Source organism: Rhinichthys klamathensis, unplaced genomic scaffold (genome assembly GCF_029890125.1).
Source record: "Rhinichthys klamathensis goyatoka isolate OS25496 unplaced genomic scaffold, OSU_Roscu_1.1 h1tg000104l_1, whole genome shotgun sequence".
NCBI lineage: Eukaryota > Metazoa > Chordata > Actinopteri > Cypriniformes > Leuciscidae > Rhinichthys > Rhinichthys klamathensis.
Window position 1 is genome coordinate 2965493 of NW_026606643.1, and position 19096 is coordinate 2984588.

Below are 19096 nucleotides of genomic sequence, written 5' to 3' on the forward strand. Positions count from 1 at the left end.
TCAGCAGCAGCACATGTTCTTCCACTACGTCCTTGGGTTTCCACTACGCTCTGACGTCACCGCAGCGGGTCACGTGACGCCCCCCGGGTCCCGTATGTTCTCGTCTCCGGAACACGGGGAATGCGAGCGAGTACACGGGAGGATGTGCGATAGGATGGAGTGTACTGGAGGAACTTTGTCTGTTAAATCCGCTAAGACATAAAACAGCCATTTATTTAACGTGTCCGGCTTTCAGTAAAGAAGACCCTGTATCACCTTTAAACGGGCTCGGTTTGTTGGCTTGGCTTGTGTCGTGTGGTTGATCTGCGAATGCTGGAGCACACGGGCGCAGGTAGTGCACGCGCGCGCGGATCCTAGACACACGGGGCACGGGCTCGGCATCTACACGCTTACCGTTTACCGGAGGAGGGGAATGTTATCGGTACTTTCCTATGGCAGGATCGTTGCCAGGGCTGTCCTGGGCGGACTCTCGCAAACGGACGGCAGAGACTACAGCCTGATCACGGCCAGCTGCGGCTTCGGGAAGGACTTTCGGAAGGGGATCCTGAAGAAAGGCATGTGCTACGGCGATGATGCCTGCTTCATTGCCCGGCACAAGTCCGCGGACGTCTTGGGTGAGTGATCATGAACCTGACACCAGAATTCAGTGCGATTCATACAACGTATACAAATGCCATATGTGATAACATACATTATGCACGTGTTATGGGCTTTTAACTACGAAAATGACCTTCACGGGTTAGGTCAGCATTCATTTCATGATGGAGAGGGTGTGAGGGACGAACAGTCCAGCCCTCACCTTAGATAACCTCCCTCTTTTTCAATCTTTGCGATTTTCCTGATCACGTTGGTAGATTTAACATACTTACTTTAAATAAGGAGCAACCGATTCTACATATTATATATCATACAAAATCTAAATTTAATGCAAAATAAGCTTGGGTAATCTGGGTTGACCTTTCACCCAGAAAGCTGCTGAACCCCTTGAGCGCGACTAGCGGCAGAAACTAGAATCATTGCCATGTAAAACCTTTCCATCACGGAAACATGGATATAGATGACATGTTGTGAGGTCAGGTGTGCTGAACATGAATAGATTTCTCCGATCGAGTGTACTTTCTTTGCCTCTATTGATTCGATGATTGCACGCTATGAATATTAATGTTTTAAGTAGTTTGATCCCTTGAAAGAACGATATGAGCTATAATTGCACTCTATTATAACACGCAGGAGGCTTGAGGGCTTACTTGTACATTGTGCTGGAGCTCTTTGTAAAGGTCAGAATGGTTGAGCATGGAGGCCGCCATGTTGTTTATTCGCTTCCACGTGACAGCGACACACACAGGCGGCTTCATTGTCCTTACTTTGATCCAAAGACATATCCTCTTTCTGTTTCTACAACATAATATATAGTAATCCTAAAAAAACAATACCGGAGGGGTTTCATGGGGAAAATGTGAAATGATTCAAAATACAAGAAAACAATGAGTTCCCTAATACATCCTTGTGCTACAATGAAGGTTCTCCAGCTTTTGTTACATACTAACAAGCACGTGAGGAGCATGCCAGCTGTTCAGCCCTAAAAGTACTGTGGTTGCACGTAACTTAGATCAAAATACAAGCTACTGCATTTATTGGCTACAAAACTGTCACCATTCTAGGTCGTTGTTAAAGGGATACTCCTCCCAAAAATGAAAATTCTGTCATAATTTTCTCACCCTCAAGTTGTTGCAAACCTGTATGAGTTTCTTTCTTCTGCTGAACACAAAGGAAGATATTTTGAAGAACGATTGGAACCAAGCAGTTGTTTGGCACCATTGACTTCCATAGTTGAAAAAAAAAAATACTATGGAAGTCAATGGTGCCAAAGTTCCAATCGTTCTTCAAAATATCTTCCTTTGTGTTCAGCAGAAGAAAGAAACTCATACAGGTTTGCAACAACTTGAGGGTGAGTAAATGATTTTTGGGTGGAGTATCCCTTTAAGCGGCGGTCACACTACACTTTTCATTCCATTCATATGCAAATGTATCAGACCGGAAACGCAAGCTCTTTCAAAGAAGTTTTTCCTAAGTTTAAGACTGGTGAACTATGACCTGCTAATTCGCATCATGTGAAGACGTGTGACCAATAGAAGATCGATAACTCACTGCGTGACCTCTTGACTGACTGAATTAAAAGAATGCATATTTTTTCAGTAAAGTTGAGTCGATTGTATATTTTGTTATATGTTGAATTAATGTTTGGGAAAAAAAAGACGCCATGTCATTAGATATTTGAGTAAGTTGAAACCTAATACTTGAATTGTAATTTGACACATTCTCTCAAGAGTCCTGTCTTAACTGGCGCGCAATGAATTCTGGGGCCATGAAGGATCCAGCTGTCGAATCCTTCATCTCAGGGGAAACTAAGGATGCATTTGAAGAAGCCTTTGAATTGGGATAGCCTTCTTCCCACCGCTGTGACTCAACCGGCCTTCGAATGCAGCCTTTGAAGGATGCAGCCTCTGAATTGGGACACGGCATTCGTGTGCTCGAAGTCTAGTGTCACCGCGGCTTTAGAGCACAAAGTTCGGAAGTAAAAATCACATACGTTTTTTCCATAGGGGAATTGATTTTAACGATAACTTCTAAAACATTTACAAGCAAAGCTACCAGGTTGTTAATTAATAGTAGCCTATATGCTTTTGCTGAAGCCATCAGCACACTTATTTTTAACTTATTTTTAAAAATAATTCTTATTCTCGACAAACGGCAGAATCCCTATTAAAGGTGAACTAAGTAACTTTTTTACCTTAACCGAACAGCTTTGGAGTCATTGTAATGTTTATATTACTGATTTCGTGTTGAATGGTGGTCGTCTCGCACCCCTCTGGTGCCTGTGAGCCGCAAAACCACCCTTGCAACTTTGGGCCGGCGAGCCGCCGGCCTCAGTGTTAGGAAGTATCGTGTGATATCAGGTCTCACGAGGTAACGAACTGCTTTACGGCAAAAAACAGATCTGATAAAATTCTGATAAAATGAGCATCAAACAGAAATAACCCGGCGCCGTATACATGTGGTGTTGGGCGCGCGCAGCTCTTAAAGGGGCCATACCTTATTTCCACTCGTTACAGCGTCCATCCTACTGAACAGGTACCGGTGTACAGGGGGAGGGGATCCGGCCGTGAGTGCGAGCCATCTCTGCGTGAGTGCTATTCACGACAGTACAAGTGCTCCACAGCGACTCTAGGGGTCGCTGTTTGACTAAAACGGAATTCCTACTTAGTGCTGCTTTAAATTGCCCATGATTCTGCAAAAAATACTCCAATCAGAGAATTGCGGCAAAATGAAGCGCTGTCAGTATCCCTATGCTTACAAACTACTTAAATAATATAATATTATAATAACTTCTTATAATAATTTTTTGAAATAAACATAAAATATACTGTTTATATGCACAATAAACATTTTAATTAATAGTTGTATATTTATCCACCTTTTTTTATTTGATTGACAATGCTTCATGGGATTGTTGTTCATTCACTCTTAATACAGTTTTATACTTTTTTTGGGTCTGATTTTCAAATAACTTTGCTGCAAATCTAAGTTTGTGATATTTTGATTCATCTTGTAGCTTGTTGGTTTGGTTCATGGCTTATAATGTTTTAGCAAAGGCTTTTTTTTTTAAAAATCCCTGTATGAGAAAAATGAATGGAGAAATTACTTTCGTAACCAAGGCTACTGAAAGAGCGGACGGCCACTGTTGCACACGGTATCCTGGTCCAATCATGTATATAATAGTCCTGGTCACCCTTGCCAGAGATGATTTTGCAATATCATCTGCCCTTTTATATATATATATACTTAATTACATTTAAATGTGTGTCTGTGTCTCTGCCCACTTAGTCTGGTTAACTCCTCTATTTACGATCACAAGTCTTTAAAGGTCAGTAGTAGGTGATCTTCACTTTAGCTTAATAAGCTGCCCTTAAAGGGATACTTCACCTCTGGAAAGATGAATGTGTATTTAAAATGGGTCATTTATGTAGAAGAAATGTGAAATTATTTTTGAATTTGGAGCTTTCTAGACTGAGAAAAGCCAGAAAATGTATTTTTGGCTTATGTGGATGAAAGACAACAACTCCCAGAATGCACTTGCTTCGCTGCCCTAGGAGGCCACGCCTACCAGTAACAGAGCGCAGAAGTTAAACAACAAGTCTAGGCTACTAGTGAGTCTCCGTGATGAGTCTGCCCGAAAATGTGTTTCGAGATCGTCCAAAATGTCTGGGATTCGGCTTTTGCGTTCTACAGTCGCCATTCATTATGTTTACTGTGGCGAGCAGGACGGCGCGAGGCCGGTGGCGTGATTACCGTTGAGCACCGGTCTCGTATCTCTCACGGAGGAGCGGGAATTTTCTTAGCAATGTTAAAACGCACATCAACCGATCACTTGTTTAGCGTTCATGTAAACACTACATTCAGATTCACCAATCGGAATGAATTCAGTTAGATTGAAACAAAAGGTGTGCATGTAAACAATGAATGGCGACTGCAGAAAACAAAAGCTGAATCCCGGACATCGACGGCCGGACATGTCCGGGAAAAAGAGGATGGTAACCCCTACTACTAAGCTTTCTCCACAGAACAAGAGCCTGCTAGCTTAGCTTCCAAAAAAAGATGGCTGACACTATGTGTACATTCTGTGAGTGAGATCCCACCCTCTATGGGCGGGTTGAGAACATGCGGGACAGCCCCTACTACTGGCTGTAGTCTTTAGCCTCTGGCCAAAAAACCCTCCGATGACACAAAATGACAATTTTTGTGTCATCGGAGGATTTTTTCCAGACAAAAAATACATAAATCTCTCGTCTCAGGGGGATATGAGGGTGGAAAGCACGGTAATTCGAAAATACTACAGGTTTTCTACTAATACAATATAAAGCTTAATGCTAAATCCTGAAATATCCCTTTAAGAAACAGCTCCAGGGTTTGTTTGGAGCCCTTATTGTTGCAGTATCTGTTTTCTCAGCGGTTCATGTTGAAGTTTCAGGAGGGTGTGAACCTTTGAAATCACATTAGCAGTTGGATGAAAGTGAAACGCATTTCAGTGTTGGCATTAATTAAAACAATATTAATTAAGTTTAATTTCATAGGATTTATTTGTACTATTTTCAAGAACTTTTTAACTTTGATTAATAGCCTACTCTAAAAATGTCATGTTGTGCAGCGATGAAGTAAAACATAATAACGTTTTTTTCAATACGCTCAAGTGTTAGCTGGTGTAAACAGAAGGACGTTTCCTCAGAGAGCCGTTCGCTTTAGCCATTTAGCTGTAAATATGGCCGTCTCAGGTTAACGTTTCTGAAACTAAATACGAACGTTTGTTGAATAAAGATTTGAGCCATTGAATCACTCATCTGACTTCGCTATTTGGCTTGGCTGATAGACATTTAATGTTACATCATATGACAGTAATAATAATAATTTCTTGGTGCAAAGTCTTATGATACAGTATACGGCAAGTTATAATGTCACATTCTTTCTGCACTTTGAAGATTTTTTCCTACTCTAACTTCAGTATGTTTGCAGCTTTGTGATGAACAGTTGGTCTTGTTTGCAAAGCTCCATTGAGATGTGAATGGTGGCTTGACTTGTGCTGCTCTAAATCATGTGTAACTCTGATAAGTTGCCCTTCATTCCTTATGAGCCTGGATCTCCTTTTGTGCCTATGCAATCTCTTAATTCTCTCTGTGTGTGTGGTTACAATATGAAGTGAGTGTAAGATGTCACAGTATCAGAGTTGAAGAGACAACATTTTCCAGCAGTGCGACAGGATCTCGGCTGTTTTCAAAACAGTGGAACTTTCCAGTAACGAGGAAAGTAGCAGTGTAGCGCATCATAACACAGTGTTTTATGCTATGCTATATTGGACACACAGAGCCTTAAGGTTTTTCATATTTCATCAGATAGTTATTTAAAAATGTCTCCTTAAATATCTTCAACGTAAATAGCTGTTTGTTTGTCTGTTGTTGTGTAGCTAACTACTTTTTAAAACAAATGGTGGTGATTTTAAATTATACATTTATAATTATCTTTGTGACAAATCCTAAATGGTTGAATTTCATTTATAGCTTCTTTTTTTTTTCGAATTGAGAAACTAGCAGTGCTTGAGTTTAGATTTTGTAAAGAATAACCAGCAATTACTACAAGTTTTCGAAGTTGTAAATAAAACGAAGATTACTGGAGTACATTTTACAAGAAAATATTCCATTTTTCTGCTCAATTTCACATTTATTTATTAATTTTTTTGTCATTATTCGTGAAATCTAAGTGAGAGGTCATAGGCTTCACAAGATATGCCTCTAATAGGAGTGTAACGATACCCTCATGTCACGATTCGATACTTATCTCCATACTGAACTCATGATACGATATTATTGTGATACTCCCAGACATATGATAAAAGCCAAGGTTAAAAAAATTTACTGTTGATTAAAATACTAAATTTGGTGTTACATTGTGGATGTAAATTAATAGGCTTGAACTCGGTGCTGGAAACCCAATGTACGGGACAATGACACCAGAATAAACATATTCATGATTCTGAAGCTGAAAATACAGAATTATTTTAGACGAATATGGTTGCACTCTGTCTCTGACTAGATATATTTAAAATAATGTAGGCCACTTTTTACTGGTAACATCAGACATTTGCCATTATCAGGACCCACAAGATTCCCTCATTGCATTATTTTACACTATATTCAACATTATATATAGTAGTTTAATGTAGTAATGACACACATTTTTCTCACAAAGTAATTTTAATTTACGTTGAACTATACACGATACAGATTGTCACTATCCAGCCACAATACATATTGTTGCATTTTTGTATTGCAATATATCGTGACATCATATATTGTTACACTCCTAGTGTCTAACAACCTCTTTGTTGACTGAAGGCGTCAGTCACGCTGTAGCAGACAGCCGTTTGGCATTACCATCACAATACGCAGTCAGACGGCAGGGCAGGGCAGGAAGGAGGTTTGTGGCAGCTGCCATCTGTCTCTGCGGCATCAAAAACCGCCATCTCTTCCTTTCTTTTCATCTTCAGGTGTTGAAGCCTTCAGGTTAGCATTAACACTGGTCTGGCTGTTTTTTACACTTAATAACAACATCTCTCCCCGCTCTTTCTGTCTCAGGTGTTGCGGATGGCGTCGGGGGCTGGAGGGATTACGGCGTTGACCCATCTCAGTTCTCCGCCACACTGATGAGGACGTGCGAGCGGCTCGTGAAGGAGGGCCGGTTCACTCCCAGCAGCCCCGTGGGCATCCTGACCTCCGGCTACTATGAACTCCTGCAGAACAAAGTACCTCTGCTGGGTAAGATCATATCCTCACTGCCACTGTTATAGGGTAAACGAATTAAACCACTGCAGTAGGGTTGTGCCGATAGACGATATCATCGTCCATCGTGATGGCTGACAGACATCACGATGTTAAGCCAGCATCGCGAACCCCCCCCCCCCCCCCCATGTTTCCATGGTGACGCATCATACTTGGCACGTGATTCACCACAGCCAAAATAGCGCTGTATGACAGATGTAACGTTAGCGCTTTTATTTCTAAATATTAACAAACCTGATTACCATGTCATCAACTATCTTCTATTCCGATTTTCAAATACGTGTAAGTGAGTTTTTGTTGTTTAAAAAACCTTTATAAATGATTTTGATCTGTAACGCGAGATGGGCGCCGTAATGTTTGTTCAGACCGCAGTTCAGAGATTCATGTCTGTTGGGTTTATTACAGCACGTGAATTCATCAGTTTCTCCCGAAATACATGGCCGGTGAACTGGGAGAAGAATATAGTTAACTTTATAGTTACTTACACTGTGTGTCTGATATGAATGAAATCCGTCGGCAAATATATTTGAATGGGTTGTAATTGCTGCTTCCATAGACACCATTGTGTATTTTACAAACTATAAATGTATTGTTTTGCTATAAATTATATGCATTTAAATGTCTGAAACCTAAAATAAACATTATGTGGTTAAAAACACTGAATAGTTGTGATATATATGACAAGCGCTGAGCGCGTCCGTCTCTGGCTCAGCGCAGCCACCGCGCGAAAGCACGCAGTTTGAATCTGGCAGTGATGTCACGGCACTGTACATTAGCTCTTAGTGCTCAGCTGCTGCAGAGCGTGCCGACATCAAAATTGCTGATGAGATGTAGAGGAAAATATCTTCGCGTTGTGCCTACGCCTCTTAGCTGTTCTAAATCCACTGTAAAACACGGCTTTGCGGGGCTTATTGCTTAAGTGAAAAATTTGAATGTTAGCCCCGCCCCTCCTCCCGATATCATCGTCCATCGCGATGTTTCACTGTACACATCGTCTGATGCCAAATTGGTAGACATCGCACAACCCTACACTGCAGGATGACTCACTGGCCTTGCGTCGTGATGTAGGGTATTGATTCTTGTCTAGGTTTTTTCCCACCATAATGATTCGATTTTTTGTTTTTTTGACAATTGTAGAGCTGGAAACCGGCAGATTTTGCTGTCAGGTGTCTTATAGTGTGTTATTTTAGCATTATTTAATAGAATTTATTAATATTTTAAATAAGCAGTGATTTCAGTTAGTTTCCGAGTAGGGATGTTAACGATTAATCGATGATTGATTAAAGGTGCTCTATGCACTTTACTCTTCTACTAAAATGAATCCTTCTTTTATTTCCTGTGTGTGAAGGGGTTGTAATCACACATTAAAATGATCCACTTGTCGAGTTTTGCTATTACCTCTGAAGGCCAGTATTCCTATTTCTATGGGAAGTCTCCGGGTCGGATTTACCGCGAAATCCAACGGATGTGACGTGCATGCGCTCCCGAGCCTCTCTCCTTATATACAGTCTATTGTAGACGGTCAGGGAGTTACGTCCGGTTAAAGGCGCTCGTTTTTCGGCTTATATCTCAGTCAATCTTTGATCAATATTCCCAAGACTCTAATCGTTCGTAGTGCTGGACGGGGCCTTTCGAACGAGCCCACCCCCGAGGTCCAACTCGCCCGGCTCCCCGAGTTATAGCCGTTCGAAATGGGGGGTCCCAGCGAACGGCGATCCGGTAGGGGGCATCCCCGAGGCCCGCCACTCTAGCGTTCGGGCAAGGGTTCCCCTGGGACCTCCTCCCCCGAATTTGAGCTCTCTGGGTCTTTGCGTTCCAGAGATACGAGCAATTTTCTTCTGAGATCGTGACGTCACCGGCGTCCGCAATTTTGCAGCGCGCCCGATGGTTTTCTGCTAATATCTCCGCGAAAACACCACCAAGCACACACACGAGGAAAATTAGAACTACCTACTTACAATAGAAGTACATAGAATAAAGAACAAGTAATAAGATCCTGGTGGATGAGTGATGATCTTCCAGAGCTGTTTCAGCTTTGAAAAAAACACCCAAATGTTGGATAAAAAATATCAGTAGACAAACATTTTATTCCGAAAGTTCCTTAATGGATGCTTTTACCAAGGTCTCATCAGGAAAAGTACAATTTTTTGACATATCAATTTCAAATATCTTAAAATACTGCAATAGCGTGTTTATTGTTGATTGTTATTGTTTTAGTGTTGTCATGGAACAGTTTTCATAAAGCAGAAATGTGAATGTTTATTAAGGTTTAAGTTAACAAATGTTCGGGATGCGCATGTTGCTGATGTGACAGTAAGAGCAAAGCCGAAGTTAGATTCTTGAGGAGGGCGTTGGATTACCAAGCACGCAACAGGTCGTCTTTTTGCTGAAACCTGACATCAAGGGCTGTCACTCTGTGTTCTTCCTCTTGCTGAGTTGTTTGCCTCTTTTAATGTGACCTGCTTTTATTTTAGGAAGGCATGTGGAGCGGTAAAGGTCTGTAGGTGACCGTAGGACAGGTCACTTGGGCTACAAGGCTTTGGCCAGGGATCGAGAGAGAAGGAAAGGTTGTGTTTAGTGATAAACTGAGAGACCCTCACCTATTTAGAAATGCCTGTATTTTTAGTGTTAAACCTAAAAGCTGATCAATGCTATTTTAAAAGAATAGGGTAACACTTTACAAAATGGTTAATAAAAATGTTAACGTCAATTGACATGTTGGGTGTCATGAACTAACAATGATGAGCAATACTTTTGCAGCGTTTATGAATCAAATTTTTTACATGCACGAGCGTACAGAGGTTTGGGGACGGTTAGATTTTTTTCATGTTTTTAAAAAGTCTCTTCTGCTCAGTGTTCAAGGCATTTTTATTTGATCAAAAATATTGTTAAAATACTAAAATGTATTCCTGCTGAATTTTCAGCATCATTATTCCAGTCTTCATTATCACATGGTTCTTCAAAAATAATTATTATATGCTGAACAGTTGTGCTGCTTCATATTTTTGATGGAAAACAAATTGATTCTTTTTTTTCAGGATTCTTTGATGGATAGAAAGTTCAAAGAAACAGCATTTATTTGAAACGGAGATCTATTTTAGCATTATAAATGTCTTTTAAACTGTCACCTTTGTTCATGAATACATTTATTTATGCAGATACATATATTTAAAAAAATCTTACTGTCTGTTTTGAATGGTATTTAAAAAAAATATATTTTAAATGTTATTCATTAATTGAAATATATTGAACAAACATTATTGAAAATGAACAATAGTATATAATTTCAATATTAACCTAGAAAAAATCGCTGTAAAAAGTTGTTTATTGTTTGCGTTTAATGCTAACACACTGAACCTTGCTGTAAAGCATTACTGATTGTGTTTTATAAAAGTACATGTTAGATAAATGACTTTTACTTTGGCATAACTTTTGTTCTTAGGCGTGATTCTTTGCTTGTTGTTGTTTAACATGTGGTGGTATTTTTTCGTTTTTTTGCCGTGGACATATTTGTCCCCCTGACATACTTTACATGCAACAGTTTGACCCTGCATAGTCGTCACGCTGCTTGCAGTGTATATACAGCTTCTTATGTAATAGGAGCCACAATGCATTATGTCACCCGTTTGCAGTGAGGACATGGTGTCATGCACAGTACGTAGGTTACATGACTGTGTTATGGGGACAAAGATTTTCAATTGTTTTGTATGTAAACAATTGTTTTTAATTTATTTGTTTTATGTGCAAGCAAAAATGAATTTCATGTTATAGAGTAAAAAAATTAATATATATATATATATTCGTTACTTCAACAAAAGTTATCTTTATTTTACTTAACTTATGCAACTCTATGTTGCTAATAGTAGCCTATAGATAGTAGATATTTGTTCAGTAATCTCTCATTTTCTCCATTTCATTCTCATTGTCTCTCCTCTAGGGAGTAGCACAGCTTGTATAGTCGTTCTGGATCGTCGGAGTCACAGGATACACACCTGTAACCTGGGAGACTCGGGCTTCTTGGTGGTTCGGGGTGGAGAGGTGGTCCATCGGTCAGACGAGCAGCAGCACTACTTCAACACACCCTTCCAGCTGTCCATAGCTCCGCCGGGGGCTGAGGGAGTGGTGTTGAGCGACAGGTGATAGCCGATACACTCACTGCAGTATCACAGATGGTGGCCTGTTACAGATCAGTGTCACAGATGTCGGTCTGTGGAGGCCGTGTGGCTTTTACATCAATTAATAGTGTAAAATGCACCTAGTGTAGGAGCCAACACTTGAGTTTGAGTTTGATTCTTCACATTCCCTCCTCTTACCACTGTCATTTCCTGTCTTGTCTTTCTCTACTGGATCTATTATTCAAAAATACATAAAAAAAATCCAATTCATACATGTAATGACTTGAATACACCTCTATAGGAAGCATGTTTTTTTTTTGTTTATTAGTTCATTTTTTAATTATAAGATTTTTATATTTTGGGGGGAGGGGTCATGGTGGGGCTGATATTATAATAAAGAGAAAGTCTCACAAGTATTACCTTGTGTAGTTTAGCATAATATTTTATTACTGTGTAAGTAGTTTTGTTAAAACATGAAAAATTGTAAAACATTTGCCAAATCAAAGTCATTTAATGCAACCAATGTGCATAAACATGCTGTAAGATAAACATAAAGCAAGCAGGAAATAATAATAGAGTGGACGCATGCAGACCCTCATGACTGTGTGTCAAGGTCAATAAATCATTTTAACTTGAGTGGAGATTTTACGATGCCATACAACCTCCAAAAAACTTTCTGCATTAAATGTGTGATATTTGTAAAAACAAATGCTTTTTATCTTTTAAGGAGGGGGATAATAAAATAAAATAAATCATATATTATATATATATATATATATATTTATTATTATTATTATTATTATTAAATATATAAAATTATATATTTTTAATAATTAAGATGTGTAAATCTTTAAGGTGTAAGGAAATTTAACTCAATACTTCATCGTGGTCATTAAGTGTAAACTTTTCTGAAATGTTTTTGAAGTTTCTGAAATTTTGAATCCAACATGAATATATATATATATATATATATATATATATATATATATATATATATATATATATATATATATATATATATATATATTCCTTATCTTGGATGCTTATTAAATGGTTTTCCACTAGATTAGATTGAGCAGTGTTAGCAGATATTAGCTGGGATTCTTATGAACCCTGTAGTAGTGAAAACAGCCAAATCGTTCCGCCAAAATCACCGTGTGTGTGTTGGCCCAAATCCTCAATGTCAAGGCCATGTGATTCTAGTTCCTCACTGCCGGGCACACATCCAAACAAACACACGCAAACACCCAAAACCTCCAATCAAAGAGGGAGGGTGGTGAAGCAAATCAGCCAATCAGGGATGTGCTGAAAACATTTTTTCCCCCCAAGTCCCAGTAGAGGGTGTGATTATTTTAAGCTCCTTGTGTCCTGCTAAATTACGTGGGACCTTAATATTTTTGTGTCGTCCGGAGTCCATTATAACAGACCTCCACAGAAAACACTCATTTAACCTTCTCATGTGCAGCAGGGAATCTGACCTGAGCGCTGGCTTCTAAGTGTGACTCGCTCATTTACATGCATTTACTTTGCACCCTCTTTGAGTTCATTGTTAACGTCATTTTCATTGCAAAATGGCCAATCAATATTCTAATCTTTTGCAAAAGATGTTTTGCCATTAACACACAGTTTATGCTCTGCTAAATGACTAAATGATCAGTGCATTTTTATCTTACAATATCTGCAGACACATTTATCCAAAGCAATTTACATATAAGGAGCATCACAAGCAATTTATCATATCAAGAGTCAACAATGGTCTCGGTACCACAGAGTTATCAGAGTGCCTCTGCGGTTGAGGTTTCAGTTAATGGAAGAGGTGTCTTCTTGAAGGTTGCAATATTCCCAGCAGATCAGGTGGAAGCTCGTTCTGCCACAGAGAATCAGAGATAGTAAAGGTTCTGGAAATCTCCTATCCTGAAGTAACTTATCTAGTGCTGTTTGGGCTAAAGGCATGAATGATACTTCAAATTGTGCAACTTGTTTAGGAGAGCTGTGTTTTCTTTGCATTCAGACTTACAATTTTTGGGCAAACAAATGCGATAGATTGACACAGAGCTCTGGAAAACAACCACAGCTGTCTAGCATAGTACCAGCGAGTTTTAAACATTGTACATTTCCATTGGCTTTCTTTCTTTCCCATGTGGCCAACATTTAGGCAGTTCAAGTCATCAGAGCAAAAAATCAATTTCCATGCACTGCATAAAGAGCGGTCACATTGGCAAAACTTTGGTGAAATTTGGACGGGAAAGTTGGTCCATTACCCATTGTCAAAAGTGTACTTGAATCCGATGCAAAATCTGTGTGGGGAAAATGTTCCCAATCGCACTGATTCCTCTTGAGATGACTGCATTTCGTCGGTAAAATTTAGCCATACAAAGGTAAATGTGACTAAAACATTTAGTAAAATATCTCTTTCTGAAGTCTTGATATTTTGTGTCCTCTTTTTACCTTAAATATGACCTATAATCGGAGCTCCAATACTTACCCAAGCACTAAGATGGATTAAACTAATATTCGGTCTCAAGGGATTTGGAGCTTGAAGAGGCCAGTCTAGTTTCCAAGAAAACAACCTGACTGCTTGAATTTGGTCCAGAGGTCATGTTGGGTCTGAACGAGTTCTCTTAAACCCGAGTGTCCATTACCCGCCGTTTAGGTCAGACTGATCTGTGCCCTGTTCCTCTCTCGCCCTACTACTTGAGTTTCAACCCTCATCAAGTGTCTCATTCTAATTTGGTGGATTAGAGCATTGTTTCCCCATTAACTTTTCTACAAAATGACTGGATCGTTGCCCATTAAAAATCACTTGACATATTGGATTGTTTTTTGTTTATCAGTGCAATTCAGAAGGTGACGTTAAAATTTTCATAACAATATTTAAGACTTGGCATCAATTTGTTTGTATGTGGGTGGCATAGTTATTAAAATACACTGGTATTATAGAAGGTTGGCATGGGCCATGTACGTCTTATATTGGGTTTAACTGTGCTGAAGTCTAACTGCATGTCTTTCTGTCTCTATCTTTCAGTCCTGAGGCGGCAGATAGCTCCTCCTTTGATGTCCAGTTAGGGGACATTATTTTGACTGCTTCTGATGGCCTCTTTGACAACATGCCGGACTACATGATCCTGCAAGAACTCAAGAAACTAAAGGTACAGACTAGGGATGTTAACCGATGACCGTTTGACCGATGGTTGACCGTATCGACGTTAACCGATCAAAGTTGATCTCTAAATTAGGCTATTATAGACAGTGGACTAAACGCTACTACAGTTAGCCATCTCATTCCAAGATATTTTTGTGTGAAGTGAACAAATCCCTCACACTCAATTTTTTATAACTCGCCTGTTTGTACTTAATAAACCAATAAAACATTTGGCGCGAGGTCACAGCGTTTGGGTTCGCACGCTCACAAGGTTTGCGAAAAGTTAAGGCTACAGGCTAAAACACTCGAGGTTAGAGCCAGGGCAGACGACAGGATGAAGCGTGCAAAGAAAAGTAGTGTGTGGGGCCATTTCACCAAAAAGAATGACACAGATGTAAGTTGCAACTTGTGTGATACAGTGCTTAAATACAGTAGTAGCACATCATCTATGATGTATCACCTGAAAGTGCGACACCCGCAAGCCTCTTCGGGTGAGAAAGGTAGCCAAAGCCAAGCTACCGTGTCATCTATGCTAGCTGGTAGGAAATGTGACAAACAGCGGTCAGAGACTATTATAGTGTGTGTGTGAGCGGGAGGCAGAGCGGCAGAGAGATGCGACAGAGTTGTGAAATTGCAGGCGCGGCTCGAAATGGCTGTTATTTCAAATAGCGTAGCATATTTTAAACTAATCGGTTAACCGGTTTCAACCGGCTAATGAGGCTCGGTGGTCGGTCAAGAAATTTTTTTGTTTTCGCCATCCCTAGTACAGACAATAGTTGCAATAAATGTGAACCCTACTTGGGTGACAGTCAACTGATTTGTATTTTGGCCAGTACCAATATTATAGAGAATGGAGTGACCAATATATTGCATTTATATATGTATATAACACAGTGTTATGATGGCATATAAGACAAAACTGGACCCAAGCAGACCCGTGTCCACGATTATTAGTAGATACCAATAATCTCAAAATAAAACCGTCTGGCCGATATATATATATATATTAGGGCTGGGCGGTATGACGGTATATATCGTTACCGCGGTAGAAAATGTCAACCGTAACAGATTTTTTTATTCCGTGTATACCGCGACATGCAAATAAGTGGGCGTGGTTAACTCGTGTCCAACGTGCGTGAGACTGAAACACTGAGAATTGTAAAAAGAAACACGGAGAAAGCAGATCAAGATGATCCACAAAGGAATTACATTTTCTAAAGGGTTGTTGTTGTTGTTAACGTGATATTTTCGGGGGGAAAGGCGCAGCAGTCACTAGAGCAGTGCAGCACCCAGGCTACAGATTAGTGCATGAACGCTCGCAACGGGGAAAGCTGGACAACAACAGTTCATCAATATCGTAACGAATAGAAATAACCTTAAATAATGTATAGTTATCAGCATCTTTCCGTCTCTTATAGTTTTAAAACACGCAAACAGTTTGCCGCCCGTGGTAATGTGCAACCTGCTTGTTAAAGTGAGTGTAATCCTGTAGCCAATCTGAGGCAAAATTACTAAATATGCATCGCGAGTTATATATTTCTAACTCCAAACAATTGGCCACTGAACCAGCTGATAAAATCTTCCTTTGATTCGATACGTGATTACAACTTGACACTCAAATTAACCGATCGCATTTTACTGATGCAGAAGACGCGCGCGTGCACACGCACTGAGGGAGCGCGGTGTTCACCGGGCTATGGTCAAATAATGACGCAGTTACAAGGTGTGTATAATTTAAACTAGGCTACTTAGTCAACACTAACAGTAGCTGCTGTTCGGTTTTCAAACTGCTGCTCTCCTTCTAGTCACTTCTGAACTTCTATTGATTAAAGCGCATGGTGACGGGTGGCCAGATATCACAAAAAGAGCAAAACAAGCCCCTTAAAAACGCAGTGCAGCCTAAGCAGACATGGCAAAAATGTACCGGGGAACACATTTAAACATAACTAGTATTACTATCCTACAAAATTAAAAGGAAATAACTAATTTATCATGAATAGAATAGTTCAATATAAAATATTCAGATGTTATAAACTGATTGATGAAGTAAGCATAACATGAGATTGAAAAAATATTCAGAAACACTTTATTTAAAGTTTAATTGCACCTATGAGTTGTATTTAATATCAATCAGTTTGGGGCAGTTCATCTTAAAGTTGATGAGTGTGTTTTGTTTATATTTAGCTATCTAAATAGTTTACCAAAGAAATAATTTACCAAATAAGAGAAACAGAAAACAATGTGAAGTACTTTTCATTTCTAAAGTATTTGGGTTTATTTATTATACAAAGCCCTTTTTGTCGATTTTTCGAGAATAGCTACATATATAAATAACTATATCGTGAAATATATCGTTACCGTGAAATAAAATTAGTCATACCGTGAAATAGAATTTTGGTCATACCGCCCACCCCTAATATATATATATATATATATATATACTATATATATATATATTGGTCTAACACCGTAATTGGTTATACGTAAACTTTCCACCTTTTTCATTTTTCGTCAGGTTATCGGCCCGTTCCAATAATCTTAATATAGGCGGATAACGGCTGATTAATCCCCCTGGTCGATATGTCGTTCTAACAGTATAGTTGGTTAATTGTACACTTTCCACCTTTTTCATTTTATTTTATTTTTCAGGTTATCGTCCCATTACGATAATCTCAAAACGGCTGTATAATTGGCTTTATGCACAGCTGCACTACTTCCTGAACTTTAGCCAGCTCCTTTGTTTCCTGTCTGCCATTATTGGACAAACTGATTAATCCAGGTGTAAAAGGGCTGGCTGAAGTTCAGGAAGTAGTGCAGCTGTGCATAAAGCCTATTGCCGATTAATCTCCCTGGCCTGTATATCGGTCTAACAATATACTATTGGGTATTCTTGCACTTTCTTCATTTTAATTAATTTTTTTTTATCTTCAGGTTATCGGCCCGTTCTGATAATCTCAAAATGGCTGTATAATCGATGATTAATCCCCCTGGCCGATATATCGGTCTAACACAATATACTGTACATTTGGGTACTCTTGCACTTTCTTCAATTTTTTTAGTTTTTTTATCTTCAGGTTATCGGCCCGTTCTGATAATCTTAAAATGGCTGTATGATTGACGATAAATCCCCCTGGCCGATATATCGGTCTAACACAATACTTTTGGGTACTCTTGCACGTTCTACGTTTTTTATTTATTTATTTTTTTATGAGGTTATTGGTAATCGTTCCAATAATTTCTAAATGGCTGTATAACTGTCGATGAATCCCCCTGGCCGATATATAAGACTGTGTTCTTTCTTTTTTTCCAATCAATCATTTTTTGTATTTAATTTCCCTCAGAACACCAACTATGATAGCATCCAGCAGACTGCCCGCAGCATCGCTGAACAGGCTCATCAGTTGGCCTACGACCCCAACTACATGTCCCCTTTCGCCCAGTTTGCCTGTGACAACGGGCTGAATGTAAGAGGTGAGTCTACAAAAAGAGGTCCTTGATTTCCATTACCGTTGTGATCCCAAAACTTCTTCGAATGTCCATAATCGGAGAGACTGACCTTGTCATTGTTTTGTTGTCATTTCAGGGGGGAAGCCTGATGACATCACAGTGCTGCTGTCCATTGTGGCAGAATACACAGACTGAGCGCGCTCAGTGGAGCTTGCTCCTCTCGTACACCTGTGTCTTCCACCCCGTCCTATTGCACTGCTCCCCATCTCACATCTCCAAGCACCCCTTTCCATTCTTCCATTTCTCGAGTAGATCTCCAGTCAGCGCAGAGAGGAGAGCATGAACCTGTGGTTGGGTGGTGATGCAAGTGGTACTATGTCCAAAATTGATGACCTCACTCCCAAAAGGATTTTGAGAATCTTTCACCTGTGTTGTAAATCTGTGTCATTTCTAGTAGGGGCAAGGTGGGCCATGCATTACAACAAAAAGGGGTTACTAATGGAAGGAGCTGTCATACTTCAAATGAAAAGTAGTTTTTGTTGTTAAATGGTTGATTGTCTATGCCTTGAGAGAAAAATGTGAGCGTCTCTGAAGTTTATATGAAGTGCTTCTACGTGCTGGTACGTGTGTAATAAGTGTCCTGTTTGGTTGTTGGTCAACTTTGTTTAAGCTGTAAAGGAAAGGTCGGTTAATGTTCAGAAGGAGGCCTGGCTAGATTTAAACCTGTTGGGAAATATAAGTGCTTAAGTATGTGCTGACTAGTTCATGTCTGCCTCTAGAGTTATACAGCCTTCACCTTCACTGTCACTTTGTGAGGTCTCAGATAATGGATTGCAAGTTCAAAGGCGGGAAGGAGTTGGGTTATAATGGACATCTTGTGTTTGATTTACCAGAGATAGAAACTAAACTGCAGAGACGTCATACCAGAGAATGTCACAATCCGCAAATATACAGATACACTCGCTGACATTGACTGTGAATGCGTGTTGGATGTATATTTACAT

The 19096-nt window shown here is 39.6% G+C and overlaps 1 protein-coding gene across 1 annotated transcript; it reads left to right on the forward strand.

Annotated features, from left to right (window-relative positions):
* Nucleotides 1-76: 76 nt before the first annotated feature.
* pptc7b (protein phosphatase targeting COQ7 b) lies at nt 77-18465 on the forward strand. Its single transcript, XM_056253362.1, has 6 exons — nt 77-614; nt 7185-7364; nt 11326-11524; nt 14529-14652; nt 17987-18116; nt 18229-18465. Exons 1-6 carry the CDS (start codon nt 413-415, stop codon nt 18285-18287), a joined length of 894 nt encoding a protein of 297 aa, XP_056109337.1. The 5' UTR covers nt 77-412; the 3' UTR covers nt 18288-18465.
* Nucleotides 18466-19096: the final 631 nt, after the last annotated feature.